At 41.0% G+C, this 19053-nt stretch overlaps 2 protein-coding genes across 6 annotated transcripts in view; both read left to right on the forward strand.

The window, feature by feature from the left end:
• Nucleotides 1-12761: 12761 nt before the first annotated feature.
• On the forward strand, nucleotides 12762-15618 carry ticam1 (TIR domain containing adaptor molecule 1). 3 transcript variants are annotated; one of them, XM_054766257.1, is made up of 3 exons: nucleotides 12762-13007; nucleotides 13162-14258; nucleotides 15157-15618. In XM_054766257.1, the coding sequence occupies exons 2-3, from the start codon at nucleotides 13251-13253 to the stop codon at nucleotides 15184-15186; spliced, it is 1038 nt and encodes a 345-aa protein (XP_054622232.1). In that variant the 5' UTR covers nucleotides 12762-13007; nucleotides 13162-13250; the 3' UTR covers nucleotides 15187-15618. The 3 variants fall into 3 exon arrangements, with proteins under 3 accessions (XP_054622232.1, XP_054622222.1, XP_054622211.1); XM_054766247.1 differs by having other exon boundaries at nucleotides 12762-13011; nucleotides 13162-15618; XM_054766236.1 differs by having other exon boundaries at nucleotides 13162-15618.
• A 1264-nt stretch (nucleotides 15619-16882) lies between these two features.
• The window catches only part of camsap2b (calmodulin regulated spectrin-associated protein family, member 2b), a 42165-nt gene continuing 39994 nt past the window's right edge, over nucleotides 16883-19053 (forward strand). For 2 of the 3 annotated variants that reach the window (XM_054766198.1, XM_054766214.1), the window contains exon 1: nucleotides 16884-17354. In XM_054766198.1, coding sequence (XP_054622173.1) covers nucleotides 17225-17354 — 130 coding nt within the window. In that variant the 5' untranslated portion in view covers nucleotides 16884-17224. Of the gene's footprint in view, nucleotides 17355-19053 lie in introns of all 3 variants that reach the window. The other variant, XM_054766207.1, reaches the window with a different exon arrangement.

A 19053-nucleotide genomic window follows, 5' to 3' on the forward strand; every position in this document is an offset into this window, starting at 1 on the left:
ATAAGCTAACCAAGCATGATGTAACTGTAACGTTAGCAAAGTAGCCCACATAGCCATGCTAGTGTTGCTAACAGTTGTGTCCTCCAAAACTCCTTATTGTCACGTTGTTGTATCTAATATATAGAATCTATTACGTTGGACAACTGCATTGTTACAGTGTATATGTAAAAAGGGGGTAAAGTGCATAATATTATTGCATTTCTTGGAGCCACACACGACATGATTACAGTACCGCATCCCTTTTGACCTTAAGGCCTCACGCGGCAACACAGAGCAGCTAGGTGTGATATCAACATCCTAATAACCTCAGCAGGGGGCTATTTGCTATTTGGTAACCATGATGATGGTTCTCCAAACATCACCTGCTTTGAGAAGTGGGAGATCACACCAAGGACCACAAGGTGGGTGTATGCTAAAACAGTTGCTAAAGAGTCTTAGCAAAGTGGCTTATCATTGGATTATTGTGTGAATTTAACTGCCGACTTGAACAACGGGTGGCAATGATACTCTAAACATCAATAGCAGCCAGTTATTTTTTTTCAGCTTTCAGTCTATTTTCAAACATCCAAAGGAAAGTCTTTTAAGCTTCTTTTCTCACTCCTTTCTTTATTTAGAAACAGACTCCATCAAAGCAAGATGTCCGCCAATTCCACATTTGGTCCATTTGATGTTTCAAATCAATCTTTCAAATTAAAAGGTCATGTTGTCCCAATTTAGGTGAAAGGACTCAAATGTGTCTTCAGAAGTTAGCATTTTTCACTGGCGGACAGTTTGTTCAAAGTGCACAATATTTCCATCGATTTCAATGATAGTTGAAATTACGGATGTCTGATATTGACAGAAAAATTGGTTCATATCGGTATAGTTTTTTGTGCCGCTAATGATATCAGCGTGTGAGTGCTGTGTGCTCCACACAGCAGCAAGCTTACTAGCTCAGTATGTGGCATTATTTCCATGGTTCACATCCAGATTGTAGATATGCAATTTGCAATTAAAGTGCTGGTTATGCGAGGGGGGGTAAGGCATTTCCCTTTCATACAGTCCCTCGTTTATCACGGTTAATTGATAAGTGAATTTCCGTGAAATAGGATTCAAAATAAATGGAATATATTTTAAGTATGAGCATAGGAACCATGTTTATGACTTCCTAAATATGTTTTTTAACATTATTAGAGCCCTCCAGACATGAAATAACCCTCATATAGCACCCTTTACACTCTTATTATTCTTTTAAACCAAGACTTCAGCACATTATTTATGTGAAATGAAATATATTTTTCCAGAATGTTTTTGTTCATATTCTTCAGCAATGTTTCCTCGCTACTTCTTCAATATCGTTAATGCCGCTTCCTTACCATGAAACATCTCATTTTTACCTTCCTTTGTTCACATTCCTTGCTCATTCCATCAGGCAGTTTGAAAAAAGGTTTGGAGAATTGTGCCGTAACATTATAATCACCACGTTTGCATCGGTGGCTCATTATGAAATTATTCAGGCTTGTTTGACAAAATCACATGTTATTACTTACAATTATTTGTGGCGGCTTCATAATGAAATTCACAATGTCAGCCTCAAATGAAATACATTTGCCAGTTGATGGGAAGATTATAATATTCTATTTCAGGCGTAAGGCCATGTTTGACACCGGACAGAGCAATATTCTATGTATTTACTCTAATGAACAATAATATGCTATGTGTGTGTGTGTGTGTGTGTGTGTGTGTGTGTGTGTATGTGTGCGTGCGTGCGTGTGCGTGTCAACGGAAAGTGTCGGACAAGCTGATTCCTGACCAACTTATTAAGTGGAGGTTTAACTGCACTGTGCCTTATAAGAGTGACATCTCCTACTGCGCCAGTAATGAGCTGTCAGACATGTTGTCATCTGCGATGGAAGGCGTTAAAATTTATGCAAATTACCCACTGAGTAACAGTTTAAAGAAATAGCTCCAACTATATATTTTGGGAAATCTGCTTATGAGCTGTCACACTGAAAGTTAGATGTGATGGTGAGGAGCGGGCATAATAAGAATTCCGTTGATTGTTGCGTTGCATCATGAAGCAATTAAAGCCAAATGAAGTGTACGACATGGCTGGAACCAGCAGAGGCACTGTTGGGCATGTTCTCCCCGTGCGTGGGTTTCCTTCCACATTCCAACAATATGCATGTTAGGTTAATTGGTGAACCTGAATTGTCCATAGGTATGAATGTGAGTGTGGTTGTTTGTCTGTATGTGCCCTGCGATTGGTTGGCGACCAATCCAGGGTGTACCCTGCCTCTCGCCCGAAGTCAACCTTAAACCTTGTTGGGGTTTTTTGAGGTGTTTTAACAGCGGACTTTGTAGGTGGCGTAGGTGTCTCTTTTTATCTGTTTTTATATCTGTAGAAGGCACAGAAGAGAGAAACACATGTGTGTTCATGTCTCACATAAGGATTGTGGATGATGGGCAAAATTCCAAAAAAAGTGCTATTTTAACTTGACAGTCTTGGACACCTTTTAAAGGTTTCCTATTATGCAAAATTGAGTTTTAATTATGGCATAACAGGAATATGTGTCCCTTGAGCCTGTTTATGAGCACCAAAGGTGAGGGAAATCTATCATCTCCCTCACTCGTTTGCTCCGCTTTTGAGAGACACGGTGCTCTTATTGAAGTTCCGGGTTTTCAAGACATAAAGACAACCCGATACTACATGGACCCGATACTGCCTCTGACCCACACCTAGATAAATAAGCCTGTCCCATGTATAGACCCACCACTACACAGAAGACAGCTTTGCTGCACAGCTTAAAATAAAGCCTTTTTCTATTCTTCAGTAACCTAGCATGATGTTGCTTTTAAAATGTAACTGTACAGTTAGTACTGTAGCTCGCACAGCTATACTAGTGTTGCTGACGTTTGCATCCTCCCCCAGTCCTTAATGTTACGCTGCTGTAACTGTTATGTGCCAGCTCATAAGCGTTAAAACAAACATGATAGGTCTTACTAAAAAGCACTTTTAAATTCTCTAATTTTTCAGTATAAAGGCTTTATTTTGGGATTCACTCTTGGAATACACAATTATGGGACCCCTGAGACTAAAATTGTTCTAAAATATAAATAAAACAGAATAAAACGGGACCTGTAATATACAGGTAACTAGGGATGTCGGCTGCCGATCTGCTGTATTTTGAAAATCGGATAATATCGGCTTCCGCCATGAAATCGGGCCGATCCGGTTGCCGTATAATGTCCGTAACTCTGGGCCACACTCCAACACGGTAGGTGCGGTAATGCGCCTCAAAGCTGGTTGCCATTCGACTCCCGCCACTCGACTCCCGCCACCCGCAAGAAGACGAAAACGCAACACTACCATGCAGACATGTCCGTGGTGTGCCATGGTGAAGTTAATTCCACGTTGGACGTCGAATATTCAGATCTGTAGCTACAGTGGTAGTTCCCCCTCACTGTGCCCGGAATACTGTGTCATTGTGGAGGGAGCTCGCACCGGAAGGGAAGTGCTGCTCTAACCGCTGGTTGTTTATACTAGGGACCGTCAATAAATTACTATTGCGTTGAAGAGAGTTTGTTAAAAAAAGCCATATATTCTAAATTACACCAAATGGATCTATATCCATGCCAAATGATTAGTCCTACCCTAAAAGTACGCCCATTTTTTCCAATTTTATCTTTTAATTGATAGACTTTTATTGGATCTTTTATTGGATTATAGACCTGACTCACAAAAGCCAAACAATATTGTTGGTCATTCTGTATAATAGAAAAGTAAATCCAGCAATATTATTATTAAAAAAAAAAAAGGAAATCGGATCGGAGGCCAAAAAAAGTGGATCGGGACATCTCTACAGGTAACATTACCTGTAGCGCTCAAAACTTCACAACATCTGTTGAAATTTGAATATGTTAACAAGAAAGAATAACAAATAAGATATCATTAATAACTCACTTTAGATAGCTGTTTGCTATTTTGCATTCTGTGCAAGCTCACCGCTGCTTTCATTCACAAGACGCAAATAAATGTGGGTCCCAAAACGCTTTTGTTTACTTGATGGTCCAGAAAATCTTCATATCCTCGTAAATGCGCTCATTCAGCTAATTGCAAACCACAGTGTGAGCTCCTTGTGTGCCGTATCAAGTGTGTGGTCCCCTCGTTCACCAACAACACCACCATTCCTGCATCCAATTCTGCCATCTCGTAAGCCTCCCGTCGGGTTTCATTCTCGCTGCGGTGCCAGGAGCAAACTCTCCATCTCAATTAATCACAGAGTTTCTAATGGAACGCTTCCCTTCGGGATGAGGCCCATCACAGAGGGGGCCGCAGTCAGTGGCGTCAGTGAAGCCGCTCTGATTACTTGAATACACTCGTAGCTTTGGAGTCACTGCAGATGTCTGCTAATTGTGGTGATTATGGTGAACGGAGGGGGGCAGGAATATATGCAATGAATTTCCCCCATTGCTTTCACGCCTCGCATCTTTTGGTTAGAAGCATCTGCTATACAAGCAGAGCATCCGCAGGGTTTGGAGACGGACAAAAGTGACAAAAGGGGATTGGGCACGGGATTCTGGATGGGCATCCATTTCAACGGCAAGTGCAGCCAGATTGGGTCCATTTGTTTTTGTAGTTCTGTTCATCAGGAGAGAATTAATGTCCTTATTCGCCTCCTGTCTCGCTTCATGATAACTGCCCTTCTTTCTGAAATATACAAGCCGGTGGACATATTAACTAAACTTTATACCTCAAAATAAGATGCTAGGATGGAACACAGTACATATACGTACATTCTCCAAAAGAAAGTGCTCTCCATGAGCCAGGCTAGCTTCTCCATTTGAACACATACTGTAGTTTCTAAGTCATGTGACGGTCGAGTCAATACTCTAATCTGTAAATATAAGTAAATGTATGTAAAGTATGTATTACCTTTATGAGATGTATGTTCAATATCATCAAGGCTCCAGTTAGCGTTTGACCCCTCTGAATTAGCTGCAATGACAAAATAAAGTTAGCTTTATTGTCAAAACACCATCTGTACAAGATTTGTACAACATTGTACAATATTGAAAAATGTTACGCATATTAACCAATTATGGTTGAAATAATCTGGGCGTCAAACAATTGGTATCATAAAACCTTTAACTGTACAAGCAATTACTGAAATAGCATTTTCACATTCATAAGCTGTTGCAATGCAATATAGTTTGCAGTGCAAATATAAAAATAAGGTAACTAGTCTTTAGAAGACTAAATAAAACAAAAATAAAAATGATGCACTGCAATGACGCTGCAGCAAAAACACTCTGCGCTGTGCAGAAGAAATGAAAAAAAAAATACATTTAAAATAAAATATAAAAATATTTTTTATGAATGAATATTACATATTTTTAATGGATAATATTATTTAAAAATAAAATTAAAAAAATACTTGTATGTAAAAAAAACCACGAAGACATTTCTATTGACAAAACAATATACTGGTAAGCCGACCTGCTGTGCCATAATACTGCTGAAAACCAATCAAGCTACTAAACTGAGATCATTTTTAATCCATGTTTACAGTCACCATGCCACTCTTGACATGTTACTCCGGATGCTGAAACTGGAGAGAATCATACAGTATATGCCCTTTATATACATTTAGCATATTAATTAAGTTACATATTGGATATTCTCTCTGCTCGGTTGCAAGCGCACCATGGCTGATTTACTGTGGATGTGCTTTTGCAAGGCAAGACTTGGCTAATTCCTCTGGGGGCGAGTGCTCTTCCTGTCAGCCTGATCAAAGCTCGTCTCTTGATAAGAGCATAAACTGCTCCGTGCCCCATCAGCGTCAATGTCTGTGCATGCGTGCGAATGTGTGTGTGTATCCATCCCCCATCACCAGAGGCTGTATTATGCATTGTTGTTGGCATGCCCTACATGCTCAGCCAAGCATAGTCCAGTGTGGTACAGTACACACGTCTTCCCATCCCCACCGCACTCCCTTGTCGTGTCCGGGGGCCCGCTTCATTTACCTTTGCTCCTGAATTAATGCTAGTTAACTGTCACATTACCTCAGATCTGCTGGCCCCCTTGTTGTCAACAGCATAAACTAGCCTCAGTTGTGTTTGCTTTGATTCGCAGCACACGCATGAACTGACTTTGACTGCATGCACGGAGGCGTCGTCAAGCTGCAATCACCCATACATAACCTCTATCTGAGCAAGATGCAGTGTGGCGTGAAAATTTTAAGCTATTTGTTCTGTTTTCCTGGCTAAACAGCAAAAAAAATCCAAATGTTAAAGGGTTATTGGGAAACCTTTGTGTGTGAAGGGCAGGTGTTTCCTTCAGAGGCTAAGTATGTGTATGTCTTCACATGTACGTGTGGAAGGAGCACATATATTTGCCTGCTGGAAGCGGGTGTGTTAAATTCTCTTAGCATGTGTGACGAATCCAGCGGCTGGGAAAAGAGCAGTGCATTTCGTGGCCTCTTATTCACAAAGTGAATTCTAAAGAGGCTATCGATCTGTTCGGAACTCAATTGTCAAACTTAAGCTCATTGTGTTTATGTTATCTATCTGACCTGACATCGACTAGATATCTTTTAGTATCATCTTCTTAAAATCTCCTCCTGAATGGATATGATGCAGAATTAGAGGAGAGAGATGTAGCAAGTGCATGTGAGGGATAAAAAAACAGAGCATCCCCCACACTTGTGTCTTTCATCCTAATCCATGGTCTCTGTCCAAGAAAGGGCCTCCTTTTCACTTGTCTGCCCCAAAGCCTCTTATATGTGACCCCTCTGTATTTCTCCCCCAAGGCTTTCTCCCACGGCCAGCGACCATGCACACAAACACACATCTGTGCATTTTAGTCGTGTTTCAAATGAAGGAAGTTTAGGTTAGGTAAAATATTACACCCCCTCTGAGATCAAAAGAAAAAACAAGCGAAGGTCAGAATGCATTCTCCCTCCCCCCTGCTCAATGTCATACGTTGCAAAACTTGACAGAGCCTCTTATGAAAGGTTTTTGCTCGGAGGTGAACCCAAATTTACTGCCAGGGTGACTAACGCAGCTGCTGGGAGAGAGCGTGTCTCTCGTTAAAAAGGACTGACCTCAATAAAGATGGACGTTCGGCACTCATTATGTAACTGACTGTGACTGAGGATGAGCCCGAATGTGCGCACAGCAGGAGGGCATGTACAGAAGTATTTGGACTGGCAAAGTCTGTGATTTTTTTGATACACCACAATGGGTTTGGAAAAAAAGTGATCGAAGTGTAGACTTCCAGTTTGAGAATCCCAAAAATATGACATTTAGCATTTAGGAGTTACAACCATTTTGTGCAGAGCTACTCCATTTTCAGGGGTCTTTGCACAATTAACATAAATATACATAGAGTTTTTCCCCAAAGTGAGTACAGCAGTCCCAGGTGTATCCCGCCTCTCGCTTGAAGACAGCTGGGATAGGGTCCAGCATACCCGCGACCCTAGTGAGGACAAGCGGCACACAAAATGGATGGATTAAAATGAGTCAACATACAGCCATAATTGTATAAATAGCTGCCAACACAAGTGAGTACACCCCACAGTGAACATGTCCAAATTGTGTCCAAAGTGTCAATATTTAGTGTGAGCACCATTGTTACCTAGCACTGCCTTAATTCTCTTGGTCATAGAATTTACCAGAGCTGTACAGGTTGTTACTGGAATCCTCCTCCACCTTCCTTCTACTTGAGGATACCTCACAGGTGCTCAATAGGGTTCAGATCTGGAGGAGACATATAGTCCTGATCAAAATCTTAAGACCAGTTGAAAAATTGCTAGAATTTGTATTTTGCACATTTGGATCTTAATGAGGTTTTAAGTAGAGCTACAATATGCAAAAACAAGAAGGGGGAGTGAGACAAAAAGCACTTTAAAAAAGTAATCGATTGAAAACAACAATTAAACTGAAATAGGCTGTTTATCAGCTGATCAAAAGACCATCGCTCAAAAAATAACAAAAAACTCTCCAAACCAGAACAAAAAATGTTCTCAGTAGGACTCAGTAATGAGTAGCTCCACTGTTCTTGTTAATCACTTCAAAAATTGGTTTGGGCATGCTTGATGTGAGTGTTTCCAGGAGGCTAGTGGGAACATTGCTCCAAGTGGTGAAGATGGCTTCACGAAGGGCATCAACTGGAACTGATGGCCATTTTTATAAACTTGACTTGCCATCCATCCCCAAATGTTCTCTATGGGATTTAAATGAGGGGAACATGCAGGATGGTCCAAAAGAGTGATGTTATTCTCCCTGAAGGAGTCCTTGGTCAAGCGAGCATTGTGAACTGCAGCGTTGTCCTGTTGAAAAACCCAGCTGTTACCACACAGACGAGGGCCCTCAGTCATGAGGAATGCCCGCTGCAACACCCGCGCATTTGACGACACTGCACCACCTGAAGCTCCAGTGTTCCACCGAAAGAAAAAGCACCCCAGATCATGATCAACCCCCCTCCGGGTAGAAAACATCTCAGGTGGGATCTCCTTGTCATGCCAGTAACGTTGGAAGCCATCTGGACCGTCAAGGTTACATTTTTACTCATTAGAGAATAAAACTTTTTTCCACCTTTCAATGTCCCATGTTTGATGCACCCTGGCAAAGTCTAAACGGGCAGTTTTGTGGCGTTGAAGGAGACGAGGTCTTTCAATTAGTTTTTTGTTTTTTTGTTTGTTTTATTGCACTTCAGTCGGCACCAGTAAGGGCTTTAATTTGGGTCAAAGACCGCCCTGTGTCTTGATGGACAGCCAATCGGATCCTCTGGCTTAGTGCAGGTGTGATTTTTTTGGGTCTACCACTTGACTTTTTTGTTCCATAATGCTCAGGATCTTTTAAAAAATTTAGAATGACTGTCTTACTACGTCCAACCTCAGCAGCAATGGCACACTGTGAGAGGCCTTGCTTATGCAGCAGTTATGTAGTTGAAAAAGAGAAAGCTTCTTAGCGTTAGCCATCAGGAGGGCATGACAGTGTGAATGCCTGACAGAAAATGAAAATTTTGAGCAGATTTTGGCTTTTATAGCCTGTGGTTTTAAACTTTTGATCAGGTGATAAACAACCTATGTCAGTCTTTTTTGTTGTTGTTTAAATTACAAGTTCCAAATGATTTTTGTCTCACTTCCCTTTCTTGCTTTTGCATATTGTAGCTCTACTTAAAACCTCATTAAGATCCAAATTCTAGCAATTTTTCAACTGGTCTTAAGATTTTGATCAGGAGTGTATTTGGCCACTCCATCACCTTCCTCAGCAAGACACAAGACACTGGAGATGTATTTTTGCTCCTTATCATGTTTGTGTGCATTTTGGCCCAGTTTCCCGAGGGAAGGGATTATGCTCTGCGTCACAATGTCCTAGCATATTGGAATTCATATTTCCCCTCAATAAACCGCAGCTCCCCAGTGCATGCAGCACTCATGACACTACCAACACCATGCTTGGCTGACACAATTGTCTAAATACTCACTTGTGTTGCCAGCTATTTAGACAGCAGTGGCTGTGTGTTGAGTCTATAATGCTTTCCAAAATGAACGTTGACTACAGTACTCTTAGCATCATTAATTAGTTTCAGAATGTCTGACTGTAACCAAACCATTTTTTTCCATAAGAAATAACGTAAATCAAATTAATCTATTCTAAAATGTCAAAAATGTTAACACAAGACCCGTCTTTATAGTTTTGCGATTATAGTTTTACATGCATAAAACACTTCAAAATGCATATGCACTACAGGTCAAAAGTTTGGACACACCTTCTCATCCAATGCGTTATTTTCATGACTACATTTTCACTGAAGGCATCAAAACTATGAATGAACACATGTGGAATTATGTACTTAACAAAAAAGTGTGACATAACTCTAAATATGTCTTATGTTTTAGAAAGTAGCTCAAAGTTGTTATTTTGAAGGCTGCAAACCCTTTGTGTTCTCTCAGTGAGCTTCATGAGGTATCCATCCATCCATCCATCCATCCATCCATTTTCTATGCCGCTTATCCTCACTAGGGGGTATGCTGGAGCCTATCCCAGCGGACTTTGGGCAAGTGGCGGGATACACCCTGGACTGTTTGCCAGGGTCACATATAGACAAACAATCATTCACACTCACATTCATACCTATGGACAATTTAGAGTGGCCAATTAACCTAAACTGCATGTTTATGGAATGTGGGAGGAAACCGGAGTTCCCGGAGAAAACTTCTTGACGTGACTGTTCCCAAAGACACAATGTGGCGGCAAGATCAACAGGAACACCACTTTCCTGTTTTTCCGTAAGTTATTTCTTGAATTCAGTCGTGTTTCTCACCTCAATAACCCAAAATGGAGCTAAAGAAAGTTGCAAGTGCCAGCATTTGATAAAGAAGGTGAGACACACTACTGAATTCAATAAATAACTCATGACAAAACAGGAAGGTGGTGTACGTGTTGATCTCGCTGCCATTGTGTCTTTGGAAACAGTCAATAATTCTTCAGTGATTTATGAATTTTATCCAAAAGCTAGAACACAATTTTGCAAACCACGCTCGTCTTATCAAACATTTAACACAGTTCACACAACCACACACCCAAACTGCAAAATACCTCATATATCCTGCAAAATGAAACAGTGTATCCAAAACTACACATACCATGATCAACATCAAACTTTTGCACCAAACAGCACACACTTCATTCATATTAGCATATTATTGTCTAACCAATGACACACTGTTGGGCACAATGAAAAGCACTCATATTTTCTACGCTTTGTCACAATATTAAAATACTTTCAATTGTAGAAAATTCTTCAGACAGTTCACATGCACACAGATAATTGCAGATACACACACATACTTGAGAAACTTTTTTGTTTAAATTTTTCACCAAACAAGTGCAACATATGCACAGCAGATATATTTACACTGGAGTGAACTAAAATATGCTCACAAAAAAGCAATCAACTGCAAAATAAAATTGCAGAAAATATCCATCCATCCATCCATCCGCAGCAAGGAGGTATGCTGGAGCCTATCCCAGCTTAATTCGGGCGAGAGGCGGGGTACACCCTGGACTGGTCGCCAGCCAATCGCAGGGCACATATAGACAAAGAACCATTCACAATCACATTCATACCTATGGGCAATTTAGAGTCGCCAATGAACCTAACATGCATGTTTTTGGAATGTGGGAGGAAACCGGAGTACCCGGAGAAAACCCACGCACGCACGAGGAGAACATGCTAACTCCACACAGAAATGCCCAACGGAGCTTTTTGGAAGGTGTGTGTCTCACTACATCCGGCGTAAAAGTAACGCCGCATTTCAGAAAAAGAACATCATACCAACAGTAAAATATGGTGGTGGTAGTGTGACGGTCTGGGGCTGTTGTGCTGCTTCAGGACCTGGAAGACGTGCTCTAATAAATGTAACCATGAATACTGCTTTCTACCAAAAAATCCTGAAGGTGTATATTCCGGCCATCTGTTCCTGACCTCAAGCTGAAACCAACTTGGGTTCTGAAGCACGACAATGATCCAAAACACAACAGCAAGTCCACCTCTGAATGGCTGAAGAAAAACAGAATGAAGACTTTGTAGTGGCCTAGTCAAAGTCCTGACCTGAATCCTATTGAGATGCTGTGGCATGACCTTAGAAAGGCGGTTCATGCTCAAAAACCCTCCAATGTGGCTGAATTACAACAATTCTGCAAAGATGAGTGGGTCAAAAGTCCTCCACATAGCTATAAGAGACTCACTGCAAGTTATCACAAACGCTTGATTGCAGTTGTTGCTGCTAAGGGTGGCCCAACCAGTTATTAGGTTTGGGGGCAATCACTTTTTCACACAGGGCCATGTGGGTTCGGATTTTTTTTCTCTCTTAATAATAAAAAGTTTAATTTAAAATCTGCATTTTTTGTTCAGTAGTGTTGTAATTGACGAATATTTAAATTTGTTTGATGATCTGAAACATTTAAGTGTGACAAACATGCAAGAAAATAAGAAATCAGAAAGGGGACAAACACTTTTTCACACCACTGTATAGCCAAGTGTGATTTTATAGCACTGTCACTTTAGAAGCCATACCGTAATAAAAATGGTTGCTGAAATGTGAGCGGTATACTCTTGCGAGATACTGTATATTGTGCCAAATGGAAGTATTCTACATAAAAAGCGTGGTGGATAGCTACCTCTGCACGTAACTATACGGTGTGTTTTGGCACTAGTACAGTAATGCTGTAGCTTTGAGAGGCATGCACTTTATAGCTCAACTGAATAGTGATACTGTATTCTGTAAGAGAACATACAGTATATATAGCAACTCTACAATTGCAGTATTTATGGAAGGCTTGAAAACCGCTTCTCCTATAGAGTTACTGTAAGGCCTCAGAAGTGGTCACACAGCAAACATATCGGACTGCACCCAGAACAGAGCAGCTCTCTGTCTTGCGCAGCATTGAGGGACCTGATGTTGGCTTGCACTCTGCTTAGTGTGACCCCACCCCTGGTAAATACAGGGTTGGAGGTTTCCTCCATGGATAAAAATATACTCGCCTCTCGGCAGAGTGGGGAAGAAGTGCCAGAATTCCTTTGCTGAGCCTATTGTGCGCAAAGGCTACGTTAGACAGGCATGTTTGCAAAGTTGAGAGAGAAGGCGACAAGTTTGGAATGAAAGTGACACGTTTGGAAATGTAAGCAGGCTGACTGCTTCCTGCTTTGCCTTTTGTCCATCATGAGCTGCCATACCTTGTCATTCATGACATCATAAGGCTGCCAAGCAGATGACATGAGAGTCCATTGGTGCGGCTGCTAGCAAACTACAGTTAAACTAGTAAAAAGTAGCCTCTCCTCCAGAGGTTTGTTCTGTAAATATTTTTTTACATGAGAATCAAAAAGAAGTTTCCTGAGCAGAAGAGAGAGGCTGTCTAAACTAAGCTGAGTCGAGGCAATGTGGGGGACTTCCTGATTTAAGCTGGAAGCACAGGCTAAAGTCAGCCACTATCATGGCTTCAAGAACTCTTTGCCAGTGGGTAAATAGAAACAGCTCTTTGTTTGTATTACAGTTGAGAACTTAGGTTAATATTATCTTTCTGTACAAATAATTCAAAGATACATTATACTTGCGTCTTCAAGCTTCCATGCTGCGTGTATGGCTCTAATGTTGTGGCTTTTCTTTCAAGGGACCAGCCTGATTTGGAAATTACACACCACCTTTAACAACATACAGGGAAGCGTATTATGTTGCACAGTTGCTACCAAAAAATTTAAAATGAATCAGAAGGCGGTATCTGACAGTACAGGCCTGAGGGATGTCTTTGACATACTCGTCAGCGTCCCACCGGAGCAAGTCTTGAGCCTGACATTCCAGCTTGGGGAGTCTCCTGAAGATAATATCATACATGCCTTGTGTCTGATTATTCTCCGTAAAGAGGAGCAAGCCCTGGACAAACTTGGCCGACTGGGGGACCATGACCTCGCCAAGCATCTTTGTGAACTATGGATGAAGAGCCAGGGTAGATTAGAAGACTTTGCGGACCACTGTGGTGAATCCGGCCACTTACCAGGAGAATCTTTGGCAGCGTTGGCTCGTGTTTTTAAAATTCTGTTCAACCACAGATTGTGTGATCAGCTTTTAAGGAATCTTGCCTACAAGAGGGCCCTTTCCAGTGACGGTCCAAAAACAAGAGAGGGTGAGGATCTGTTATATGATCCGTTCAGAGAGGAAGCTAAAGCTGTGTGTGGGCCACAGCTTGCTTTGTGGATGTGCCCCTCCAGGGATCTCAAATCAGGCTCTTATCATGATGCCCCTAACAGCCTGGTTGAAGGTGTTACAAACCAGGTCAGATGCTTTCCCAGCACACTGCAGTCAAGCTGCTCTGAGCCTTCTTTTCCCACACATCTGGAGATCAGCCTGCCCCCGACAGTCCTTTACGAGGAGGACAAAATGACTCCAGAAGCACCAGGAAACCCTGAACAAAGCCTTATTACGCCTGCTGTGAGCGACAACAATTCTCCTGAGGAAGCTCAATTCTCGTCTGTGTTGTCGCAGCCAAGATGCAGTGACCTACCTGGCTGTGAAAACTCAAAGATGGATGTAGCATCTCAAAGTGAGCACAGAAAGCATAAGGATTTCACCAAGAAAGAACCTCTGAACCAAAGCACCACAACAACCATGGTGCCTTCCCTGGCTTCTGCAACAAACAACATTCTACCCAAGAGCACTGTTTCAATGGAGATGGATAAGGGCAAAAGCGCAGACGAGGAGGAGGAAGAAGAGGTAATATTTTACTCATTTGTCATCCTACACGCTCCAGAAGATAGTGAAGTAGCAGAGATCATGAAGGAAAAACTAGAGACTGTCATCGGTCATAAGGGTGCAACTTTCTCAGAGGACTTTGCCATACCTGGAAAGAGTACCCTAAAGTGCATAGAGGATGCTATCAACAACTCGGCCTTTACTCTACTGCTGCTCACCCGCAACTTCAACACACGCATGTTGGAGGTGAAGACCAACTCGGCCCTGATCAACTCCATTAACAAGCAACACAAACACAACACAGTCATACCTTTGCTACCAAAGGACAACCGCATGCCCAAACACAAACTGCCTATCGTGTTGCAGACTTTGGTTCCCCTTGAGGAGAGCAAATGCTTTGAGAACAAAATAAAAAAGGTTTTGTCGTCAGCAAAAATTAATCACCAAAGAAGAATTTGGTCTGCAGAGCAGAGAACACAGGGGCGTGAAGCAGCACATATGCTGAGAAAACTCGACATTCTCCGGCATTCAGGGGACATTCCCAGTGAGGCATCAGTCTGGCAGCAGCATCCAAGCATTCATATTGAAAATGCTAAGTATATTATGATTGGTAATGACTCGCAAATGACTGTGGATTACTGTGGAGTTGCAGAGAAAGACAATTCAATAGATACAGAAGACAGGAAATAAAATCCCAATTGGTATGAATTATATCAGAAATCAAATTATTTTTAAACACTAATATACTTTTTTAAAGCTGTGCATTATCACCACGACATCTTAGGTGAATATTCAGCTATTTGCACATGAAAAGCCATCTTTTTTATTCCAAAAATATTAAATAAACTCAATGATTAGGTAACTACTGCTATCTGCTGGTCAATGTGTGATTTACACGTCGTTTCTTCATGTCCTGCAGGAACACATTACAAGCACTGGGGGGAGGTAGCAGTTCCTAAAAGCTGCTGCATGGTCATCCAATGTAAAATTGTTTGCAAACTGTTAATGATTATAATAAACATGTGCTACTCTTACAGTTAGAAGACTGTAGACTTTGTATTAATTTATTTGGGCTCCAATTTAGCATTTAAGAATAGGTCGTTCTAAAGGGATGGAACATGAACCATGAAAATGGTTGACGTGTAAAAACGTGTTTTAGTTAAATGTACAATATATATTTATGTACTGCGCTTCTTTTCTAAAATCACGTGTTTTTTCTCTAGTTTGTGCAGTGCCAGTTTTGAAAGCTGCCTTTAGCACATTTAACAGGTTTTCCTTTGTGTGTGTGTTCTTATGTGCCATCGGGAGTCTGTGTTCCCATCTGGAGAACTAATATTGAATAATGAGTTTCCCAAATACAATTTGTGTGCCTCTTTGTGTGGTCTGAAATGTCCTTTGTGAAAGAATAAGGTTTCATTGCTTTATGGGTATGAAAGTGCATAGATAAATTGGTATTGTCTAAATCCGAAAAGCGGTGTCTTTCTCTTTAAAGTTGAGGAAGGGGGTTCAAGTTGATAATGCTGTTCAAGGAGGGATGTCTTGTTTTGCTTGCCATAAGCTACTGGATGCCTGCAAGAGACAAGGGTCACAACATATTTAAGATAAGCAGTTTTGCTCACACCTAGGATACACAAATACCGTATTGTACGTGATATGACCACAAGTGGACTACATTAATTAACTTAGCGCCAGCTCGTGTCCACTATGACAAGCCATGCTAACTTCTGCTAACGTCTTCTTTTGCACTTAGCAAGCTGGGCTCACGCCTTCAAGCTTCGACGTTTTGCTAATCTGTTCTGTTTATTATCTTAAACCGTAAGAGAGCAAAATGCGGCAATAAAAGCATAAATACTGACTTTACATTCACATTTTGGTTAGCTGTGTGCTGCTAACTTCCGACTTTTCTTCTTCGGTAGAGTTGTACGGCAGGTTGACCACATTGTCTTTAATTACTGCCACCTTTTGGTGGCCATGGACACATACATCCAGAATTGTGCTCCTCTTGTCCAAGTAAAGAAGGATTCACAACAACGTCTCCATTGCTCGCATGGTGGATGAGGGTCATAGAAGTTGATTAAATTTCTATTTTTATATCACTGACTTTGATACAGAACAGCTTTTTTTAAACACGAGACGAAACTGGCTTCCTAAGGGAGAGCCAACTTCAGTGATGCACAGCTTGTGAGAAAACTTGAGAAAATGCAATGAGGATATATATATATTCCTGATAATTTATCAAACGTAAAAAGAAATGATCATAGGATGATAATGAAAATGTCTAAATGCTTTGTTACTTTAGGTAACCCCTTTGTTTTCATGTTTCCTTGCTTTAAAGGAAGCTACTTCTAAACTATGGAGTAATAACACTGCCATTACATGTTTGGCATTGAAAATGCTTTTGAACATTGTTGAAATAGATGTACAGTACATGTAAGTTCAAAACACATTTAAAAAATCAAATTATAAAATACTAAAATGTTGAACTCTCACTTTCTAGACAGTGCAGTCTGTTCGTGCTCACAAATATGGATGTTTCAATAATTAATTTCACTCTTGCTTGTGAGTCAGAAAAGGATGGAAACGGTGGGTGGAGTGCACATGCGCAGTAGAGCCATCAGGACTCGGCTCTGCTGTGCGAGAAAAACGCAGAGCAGATTCTGCGAGGAAAGAGAGGGAGGGAGAGGACCAGAAAAGGAACAACATGGACACAAACGCCCTTCTTTGTTTCAAAGTTTCTTCTGACTCTGTCGTATTCTAGCTCTGTTATCTCCATGGATGTTTTGCTCGGGAATGGAAGGGAAGCGACCAAACCACAACACCAGGACGTGAGAATGATGTGAACATCAGAAGGTTTATCTTCACATTCTGGAAAAAGGTGGGGGGGGAGATCTCGCTGCGTTGAATTCCCGCGATGTTGACATCTTGAGTCTGGAGGAATTTCTGACTCGCTTGGTTCCTCCTGCCCTGCCGCAGTGGAAGCGAAGAAGATGGGAGATGACAGTGGTATGAGACGGACCTTCATCGTCCCTGCCATCAGGAGCTTCGATCACTATGACCTCACCAGGGCGAAGATCTCCTGCAGTTTGACGTGGCTGGTGGCCAAGGCGTTTGGCTCTGGTAAGCGAGTCTTTAACACCACAAGTGTCCCATTCTACACATACAGTATAAGAAAGAATATCATACACGATTTGCATATTTCTGACTAAGTGAAGACATTTTTGTTTACCCTTCATGAACGGGCAGAAGTCAAACCGACTAGCCCCTAACATGGGATTATTGGTTTAACTGTCACTTGTCCGTTGCTAATTTTTCCTCCCTGCAGGAAAGAAACTCTTATGTAACATGACTGTGTGTGAAACAGTCAATAATGTTCTCAACTGACTGCAAATACTTTAAATTACATTTGGTCCGCCCCCTACGGGTTGTGGTCAGAAGTCATGCTTGCATACATTCACTTATGGACAATTACTTGCTATAAGTCCCGCTGAATGGCGGACATGTTTTTCAACCAATCTTGCTGAAATTTTACAGACTTGTACTTATTCATGTTGCATTTCGTGGTGACATGGCTAAACGTCCTAAAGTTAAACTGCGTGTTTTGTAGAGTTTGTAGAGCTGTTGTGTGAGAAACTTCAAGTCAACCCTACTTATGGGACTAGATTTTGGGGTTTAATAACAGGGCTAACATGTGGTCTATTTGTCAGAAAAATAATTGCACAGGAAACACAGTAGGTGTGCATGTTTTGTGCAATGTTTCAGGTCACAAATACTTGACTGTATATCATTATTTAATGCACCTTTATTCAACTCCAGCGCGGGCCAACTCTGGCTCACAGATGATATCAGAGGGACCCTCAAGTCTCTTCTGTTTCTGTAAAAAACATTCCCCAAAAATTGCAGCTGCAGTTTCTGCAGTGCAATAATCCCTGATTTATCACGGTTAATTTGTTTCAGACCCGACTGTGATGAGTGAATTTCCGCGAAGTAGGATTCCGTATTTATAAAAGGAATATTTTTGTAGTTAGGGCATACAAAACCCGTTTACTGTTTTTAACATTATTAGAGACCCTCTAGACATGAAGCAACACCCCTCATATTTACACTTGTATTAATATAGTAGACATAATAAGAGTAAATAAGCCATTTACATAGACATAAATAAGACTTGTGCTCATGTGTGTTGCTATAAATGTGTTCCATAGCGGAGCGCAGTGAGTGGCGGACAGGAAGTTACGTTGGGGCTTCAGAGTTGAGTTTCAGGTTGCCGTGGTTTACGCCCGTGTTTTTATGAGGGATTTTTATGACGAATTATTGTGCCTGTTGTGAGATCATTCAAACATGCTATAAAAGCCTGTCCTTCCAGCGATCAAGTCAGTTGATTGTGTGTCTCACTAAACATTAGAGTATCATTACTGACACCTAGTGACTAATGTAGAATGCTACGTCAACATCTTTGAATGTGTCTTTTGAATGCCTTATATTTGTATTTTAATTAATATTGCTTTTTTATGCTTGAAAATGCTTAATTTAGGCAAGAAACATGTAACATTAGCTGAAATATTCATGTTTTGACTAATAATAGGCCGTATTCAAGCATGAAACAGCATGATTTATTAATATTTTTCAAAAAAGCTGTGATAGAATGAAGCCACAAAATTTGAATTGCAAAGTGGCAAGGGACAATTGTATAGTCCAGCAGACACTCCTTTTATATGAACAATCTTTGGCTATTAGCTCCTATGTTTAATAGACAATCTGTGTTCATTGGTGGGACAATCACTCTGCATTTCTAATGTTAACAAAAATGTGTCTGTCT

The sequence above is a fragment of the Dunckerocampus dactyliophorus genome, chromosome 2 (genome assembly GCF_027744805.1).
Source record: "Dunckerocampus dactyliophorus isolate RoL2022-P2 chromosome 2, RoL_Ddac_1.1, whole genome shotgun sequence".
NCBI lineage: Eukaryota > Metazoa > Chordata > Actinopteri > Syngnathiformes > Syngnathidae > Dunckerocampus > Dunckerocampus dactyliophorus.